This window comes from Pelodiscus sinensis, chromosome 3 (assembly GCF_052426305.1).
Source record: "Pelodiscus sinensis isolate ZL-2025 chromosome 3, ASM5242630v1, whole genome shotgun sequence".
Taxonomy (NCBI): domain Eukaryota; kingdom Metazoa; phylum Chordata; order Testudines; family Trionychidae; genus Pelodiscus; species Pelodiscus sinensis.
In genome coordinates this window covers 86,491,841-86,500,038 of record NC_143054.1, presented here as the reverse complement: position 1 = coordinate 86,500,038, position 8,198 = coordinate 86,491,841, and the positions used below count along the sequence as shown (strand labels likewise).

The window sequence follows — 8,198 nt, the reverse complement described above, 5'->3', positions numbered from 1 at the left end:
GGTTCCTGGGGAAGCATCACAAATCAGGGGCGTCATAACTCGAATCTTCATTTATGATAGGCACCATGCGCCGTCGTAAATGCGGGCTGAAGACGTAAGTCGGGGGTTTTCAGCCCCTTCCGCAGTTACAGAAATGCTTGTAAGTGCAGGGGGTCGGAACTTGGGCAGTCGCATGTCGGGGTTTCCTGTAGCTACACAATACAGAGCAGAATCAAGCCCTTGGTTACTTTTTTGCGTGGCTTTAAGCTTTAAACAGTGAAATTAGGTTGATTCACTTAGTTGGCCTTTCTATTTGCAGATAACATCACTTCCTGATTCTCATGCATTGGTACCTTTCGGTAAAGCAGTTAACTTTGGATTTCTGCCACTGCAGGGTGCGGTTTAAATAAAAACAAAACAAAACAAAACAAAAAAACCAAATACCTGTGTCCACTGAGAAAAGTGATGCTAATGTAAATGTTTCTTGTCATTATGTTTTGGCTACATTTTAAAATAAAGTTGCTTAACAATGTTCTTGTAATACTGAAGCATATGCAATACAATATTATTCACGTGAAAATACTTCCAAGTAAACAATTATTTGCAGAGTAATTCCAAGCAATTACTATTATTAGTATTCATATAGGCAGAGGTCAAGTTCCAGCTAGAATGTACAGGGATGGTGGTAGATGCAGGGATGCACAACACTGGGGGAAAATATAAAGAAATTGTTAGCACAATCAAGCCACACATGTTTATCCATTGCTTAAAGACACACTACCATGCGCAATCTACACTTGCTAGTCTGTCACTGAAGAATGAGCTATAGAAGCATGCATTAGCCCAGAATCTCTAGCTTTCTGTTCTGTGGAACTCCATGCCTCTGCAATTGGGTTGATGTGGAAAGTGGGTGTGAAATGGCATCAGCACACCAATTTCCAGCCCTTTGCATTGCCAGCACGGGGGTGGGGGGGAAGGGGAGGGCAGGGGATGTGGAAAATCTGGTGGGTGGATTTTACTACAAGAACGCCATGCAAATAAAACTGGGCAGATACATATTCTGAGAAGTAGCCTTGAGTGTTAATACATGCACTCCACTGAATGCTTTTTCTTCTCTCCCTTCTTCCCAGTCTACTTTGAAGACTTTATAGAGCCTTATTCCCCCTTCTGTCTCAAGATTCCTCCCCAACCCAATTTCTTTTCCCTCTGATGTCTAATTTCCTTCCTCTTCTTTCCTTTCTCCCATCTTGGGAGCCTTCACAGAACATTGCTGCAGTGTGGGAGACTGGGAGGCAGTGAATGTAGCAAGCAGAAGGAGAGTACCAAGGAAGGAAACCAGGAGAGATGTCTCCAGATGCTGGCAACAGAAGCCACAGGTGTCCCTGATACAGGGAGATACTGCTCCTAATGAATTCTAGATAGTATAAGTGATTACATGAAGATGGCTAAAGTCAGGCTTGTGTAAACATGGCTGTGTAGCAAAAATATGCTACCCACATATGAAAATAATCCAGGGATTATAATTTTAGAAGGCCCCTTGCTAAATATTCATGTTTCCAGAAAGTCATGTCAGGCTATTTCACAGGCAAGGAACCAGGCAAAAAAAAAAATAACCCTGCTTCCATAAAGCATTTATTTTTTATTTGAAAACATTATACAGGCATTACATGGCCACGGCCAGTCCATATAGGAGCATGCAAATATCAAAACAGAGAAAGGGTTGTTCAATTTATTGGTGCAGGGTTTGGGGTTGGGGTGTTTTTGTTTGGTTTTGATTCATATTTCCATTTGCAGTGCCAAGATTAGTGTGCCTCATTATGACATTTAACAATAAAATCCTACCCATAGGGTAAAATTTATATTTGTTGCTAGCTTGAGAATACTAATTTTTTAAAAGGGAAAGAAAACAATACTACACGCTTGGCAAAATGTTAATAGCACATGTTAGCAATATCTAAACTATACATTGAAACTTTTTTATATGACACAGTGGTGCAAAATTTTCAATTGCTTTGTCTGTCATTGTGTATTTAAAAAGTTTATAGCCGGAAAAAAGACAAGTTCTGTCTCCCACTGCAGGTCTCCATCCACTAGCAGAAAATTACATCAGCCTTGCCTTGTCCACTCTCTGCCAATGGGTAGTAGAACTTCAGTTTGTTCAAGGAAAAGAGCTGGTGAAGTCCTAATTCAACCAGTAGAGTTAGCTGCCAGATGGATAGCTGAATCTGATGGTGTCCACTGAGGTCTGAAATTACAGGAAATTAAAAATCTAGAAATAATAGTTTTCCCTGCTGGACCTCAGCTGTCATTTAACAGTGTATTTGTAAAGCTATACTACTATTTTCCTTTGAGGTCCAACCATTACTGGCAAATTGGAACAATTCAACACATTCTTTTTAGCTGGAGACAAAACAAAATAAAAATAAAAATAAAAAAACAACACCATACTACGTTATCCCAGTGACATGAACCTCTTCATGTGGAAGAACATATGGGATGGTTGTTGAGTGCACAATGCATATGTGAACAGTCACAATTTATTTCCATACAATTAAGTCATTTGAGATATCCTATTACAATTGTTTCGGATGGCACCTGTTAGCCATCAGTTGATTGCAAACCCTTATTTGTATAAACTCCCGGGTCAGTGAGCTGACCTGGATATGCCTTCAATCCAGTTCTTCCTAGTAAGACTTTTATAAACATCTACAAATTATTGTAATAAAAATGAGAGAAAAGCGAGAAAAAGACTACAAACATTTGGCTTAGAAAATAAATACTAAGAGTGAAATAAACCAAAACAATTATGCAAAATGAAGAAACATAAACTTGAAACAAACATGCACACACACGCTCCCAGTCTCCAAAGGTCTCAAGACTAACATGGGAACAATGCTCAGAGAAAGGTATTTAATTGGTATAAAAGGTAGCAAAAAGACCAGGAGATGACAGGTGCCCACCAATGCTCTTTGCAGTACCTGAGAGAACAGTGGCAGTTGTAATGAGAACGTACGGCGGCTTGAACTGTACAATGACTACACAAAGTCTATGCACCAGTTAAGCCTTGGTTTGAGAACTTCAGTGGTTTCTTAGTCTTGTGCTGGCTCTTTGCACAAGGCTGACCTGACTGGTCACCTAAGAGCTGCTTTAAAGTCTATTTTGATCTTAACTGGCAATGAAAGGGTCCAATACACAGGGATGAATGTGAACAAAGTTGCCAACTCTTGTAATTTTAGGGTGTGAATCTCACAATATTTGCAGTTTGTCTTACAGCCCCAGATCCTGATGAAAGCTTCAACTTTTATTTTTAAAAAAGAGCTTCCAGTCCTTATGGCTGCAGGGAAAAGCTGGAAAACATGAACACTAAAAGTTCCAAAACCAGAAGTAAAATAAAAATAACCCAAAACTTATTATTTTATAAATCTCATGATATCTGAACACGTGGAAGGATTGACAATATGACAATCCCTTCTTTTTCAACTGCAGTGGAATCATAACAGGCAGCATGATGAGACAGACTGTGACTCTCTTCCTCATTAGGAGAAAGAATGATATTAAACGAATATTCAGTAATTCCCTAGCATGTTGGCATGTCACCATTTTAAATTTTGTATGCAAACTTCCCTCAGGCTTCTTCACAAGGGCACCATTTCAAACACGTATTGGGGCAGCAGCCATGTGCTCTGGATGAGGCTAGCTTTTTATCCCGTTCCCTGGATGCTAAGGGAGTCAGGGGAAAGTGCTTACATTTCATGCATTCCTCTCATACCTGGCTGGTGAGCTCTCTTCACCAGCCAGGTCTGAGAGGCAGGGACGGAATGCACGCACTTTCCCCTCACTCCCTTACTCTACAGGGAAGAGGATGAAAAGACAGCCTTCTCCCGAAGTGAACAGCTACTGCCCCCGCCCTCAACGCAGTCAAAATGGTGCCCTTGCTTCTTCAGAAAAGTAATTTGTGTTGCTTTGCAGAACAGGAATATAAAAGACAATAGTTTTTCACCAGAAATCCATCCTGCTTAGTTGATTTGCATGGCCTTTTCCAATCTCAGGAGTGGGCAGTTTCTTTTTCTCATAGAAATAGGTGAATTTTTTGTTTTACATGAAGCCCTACATTTTCATTTGAAACTGATTTCTTCAGAATAATGTCATTCAACTAAAATATATTTCATATGCCCACCAGCAGAAAATGCAGCAATTTACCACAACTTGGCTGCAAACCCTGTTTTCCAATACAATGATTATATAAAAGCTATTATAATAATACATCCTGCTTCCTTGGCTCCTTCTTTCTGAAGATCTTTAAAAAAGTTCAGCCCTGTAATACTCCTGGGAGGGAGGTAAAGAATTACTATCCCTCTATATACAGATTGGAAACCAAGCCACACGTCGAAGATCACATAAAAGATCTGTGGCAGATCTGTGAATAAAACTGAGCTCTCTTGAATCTCTATCCTGTCCTTTAGACACAAACTGTCCTTTCTTTCTTTAATTTAAAGAGAAAAATGGACTGAGACTATATGAAGCAATGACTTTTGTCTTTCAGATTTGCAAGGTTCTGCTTCAGATTCAATAGAAGTGTTTTAAACACTCCACATTTCTGATGAGTTTCCTGCAGAAGAAATAAAGTCATAAAACACAGCCTTCTTTCAGAGGGACTGTCACATTCCCTGGTGGATATCAGAAAACTGCTAAATTCTACTTTGGTAGATAATGAAAAATAATTGGCTATGCCTCTCAGGCATGAATACCATCATGCTGCTGCAATAACACCAGCAGACGGGTTAGCTTTATTCATAATATTCATGAATTCACTACATTATCATACTAATATTTATGATTGTGCCACAAGAAGGTTCTGATGAAAAACTGACGTATTTCCAGATTAGTATGGTTAGGAAAAGGAACCCAAAGCCTCCTATATCACAGGACTGAGAGAACTGGAAAAGTAGAAGGTTCCTGATTGTGCACTGAGTATTGAAAATAAGTACCTTGATCTGACTGACGTATCAACGTACTAATGAGAGCTACAATATGTAGGAAAAATAGAAAATGCAAATTTGTTACAGATTTAATTTTAAAAGTACGAAATGTATTCTGCTTTGTTTCTGCAGGTTATACACAGCTCCGGAAATACAATTCCCCTATCACCTGATACAGAAGCTCAGCCACTAGGAAATCCTTCATGAAACAATAAAAGGTCAATGCTTGAGTAATTCACTTCTGTAAATATAGAAAGGCTAAATGCTCATTTTACACCTATTCCTAGAATAGAGACTGATATTGTTAGTTGTCCCTCCCCTGCACTCACAGCAGAGATTACATTTAAAGTGGGCTACCAGATAGATAGTACAGCTGACTCATTAATCCTTTCTCCCAGCAGATCCAGGTGCTACCAAAAATGCATCAGGGTGTAGTTACAAGGAGTATTTGCACCTATTTGCGCAAAACAAACACATCTGAAAAAGAGAGAAAGTAACAGTGACTGTACAAGTGGACTTGCTGTAAAAAAGTGGCTTTTCCTCACCTCTGTGTGGCCTTGGCAAAGCATCACACAATAGGTGCAAAAATACCCTTTTGATTTCTATGTAATTTCAGCTTGCATTTTGAACATCTTCATAGGTAGTTGGATAGTTAGCGATTCACACAGAGCATTCTGTTGTGGCCAGCATATTGCTAATACCCTAAATAAAGAACTGCATCTCTTTGCAATGTATACCCAGTGACAATTAGTTTGTACTTTCCCTATTTGCTGCCTTGAAGCCCACCTGTGTAATCGTACCCAGTAAATACCTTTCTCTATGTACAATACAGGGATCATGGATATACGAACTCCACTGAATCATCAGTGGCAGACAAATGCCTGAGTTTAGGCAACTCTGACATGAGGCTCTTCTTCTGTCTCTTGGCCTAGACTGGTATATGTTACTGAAGGTTCCAGCTGTCCGGATGCTGGTAAGTCTACAACAGGTCCTGAAGGGTTTCGAAACTGCTTGTACACCCGTGGATCCTGGGCTACATATGTGGATGTGGAGGAGTACAGCACCAGCCCAACGAGGATAGTGAAGAATGACAGCAGATAGAGTCCTGAAAACTAAACATAAATAAGAATTGAGTCATTAGAAAGTTTCATTGATTATCCTTTGCTCGCAAGGGCTAATGGAAAATCACAGGAACAGATCCTTGATTTACTATGCACAGCATAGCACTGTCTGTCTTCCCTGGTTTGACTGTAGATGTTGAGGAGATACTCTTGCTGGAAGTTTGTTTCCATTACACGTGCCTTCTATTTTATAAAAAATATGAGTGCAATTCTCCTGTGGCCCCAGAAATAGGTAAATATGAGTCTCTTAATGGGGACTCAGGAGATCTGGGTTTTGTTCTCAGCTTTGACACCGGTCTGTGTTATGCCTTTGCCCAAGTCACTTCCCCTCTCTAGAGTTCAGTTTCTTCATCAGCAAAACAGGGATAGTGAAATTTACCAACATTTGTAAAATGTTTTGAGATCTATGGATGAAAACTGCAGTACAAGTATGAGATTTTATTGTTTTCACACCATGTGTCTGTAAAGTGTAACACACAATCAGGGGTATATAAATATCAATGGCACCAGGATTTTTAAAAAGCATTTTAAAAGTACACCTAGAAAATATATTTTTAGTAAAGGCTCTTTTGACATGTACTTAACTATATATCGGGCAGTACTGGTATGGTACATCAGCACGTACGCTGAATTCCAAAACCAGATAATAGGGTTGTACATGCTTTAATGTGATTTCAGAAGAGTTGCGGATTTTAGCTTTAACAAACCCTGGCTTGACTTCTAAAGGTTGGAATGTGCACACGGAAGATCAGATGTTTATCCAAAGCTTGAGTCTGTGTAATCTGACAGGCAGTTTCATAAGACCAGACCTTCTCTTGAGTTTTCTCATATATCCTACTTCAGGTTGGGCTGAAAATATCACACAAATAGCTTTTTCTGGAAATATTACAGCACTTGCAGATGAGGCAGAGGAAGGAACCCAGAAGTCCATAAGAATCAGAAATCAAGTATTTGATCCTTGGTCCCCTATAAGGTCACTTTATGCTGCTAGAGCAGCATAAAGTGACCTTAAAGCTGCCCTTAAAGGGGTAGCTGAGAATTTCTGAAATGTCTGGATGGTGGAAAGATGGCATAAACAGTTTGGCTACGTCTACACTGGCCCCTTTTTCGGAAGGGGCATGCTAATTTTGAAAGTGGGAATAGGGAAATCTGCGGGGGATTTAAATATCCCCCGTGGATTTAAATAAACATGTCCGCCGCTTTTTTCCGGCTTGGGGAAAAGCCGGAAAAAAAGCGTCTAGACTGGCCCGATCCTCCGGAATAAAGCCCTATTCCGGAGGATCTCTTATTCCTACTTTGAAGGAATACTTCCTATGTTTTCTGCCTCTTCCTCATCAGCAGAAGGAGTGTGAATTATACTATAGCTGGAGCACAGTATACTCTCCTAATTTCTATCGAGTCGAATGGTCCCTAGTAGATGATTCTAATTGACATAAATCAGAGTAGCCATGTAGCTGCTCCAGTTTGTCTAGGAGCAGAAGAGAAGTAAAGGACTTATAATCACCTTTATGCTCACCACGAGCTGTACCAACCATGAACCCAATAAAGGAAGAAAAAATAGCTTTCAGAATCTTTAAATAGTACAATTGTGCAAATGGACAAAGATTTGATGTGACAGGTTCTTGTGCACCCTTAAACAACCACCCTAGTGGGGATATCCCTTCCCCTTAAGCAATAAAAAGTTATTTGAATTGAAGACTCACCAGAGGACAAACTGCCTGTCACAACTTGGTAGGTAGGACAAGGACATAGAACTGATTTTGTATTTCGTAAGAGTTATAAAAGTGCAAGTGTTCAGCTATGGTCAGGAATATATGAATGAATGAATGAATGAATGAATGAATGAATGAAAATGCCACCAGCTAACTACAGTCCTGTAACCAGTATGAGGTGGATATATTATTCTGAACAAAAGGGGAGCTGTAAAGCTATTCTCTAAACCTAGCTCACTATGGGACTTTGACAGGTGCCAAATGTGTTTCAGTTGGTTCATTTAGATGCACTGCTAGAAGGCCAGACTGAGTTAAATTATTCAAGGAAGAGCTTCAGCAGTTCTGCCCCAGGGTATGTTTACACTACAAAGTTAATTCGAACTAACAGACGTTAGTTCGAATTAACT

At 39.8% G+C, this 8,198-nt stretch overlaps 1 protein-coding gene across 2 annotated transcripts in view; it reads right to left on the bottom strand.

Moving 5' to 3' along the window:
• Nucleotides 1-960: 960 nt before the first annotated feature.
• SLC35F1 (solute carrier family 35 member F1) overlaps nt 961-8,198 on the bottom strand; it is a 349,374-nt gene continuing 342,136 nt past the window's right edge. For both annotated transcript variants that reach the window (XM_025184648.3, XM_075924049.2), the window contains exon 8: nt 961-6,070. In XM_025184648.3, coding sequence (XP_025040433.2) covers nt 5,846-6,070 — 225 coding nt within the window. In that variant the 3' untranslated portion in view covers nt 961-5,845. The remainder of the gene's footprint in view (nt 6,071-8,198) is intronic.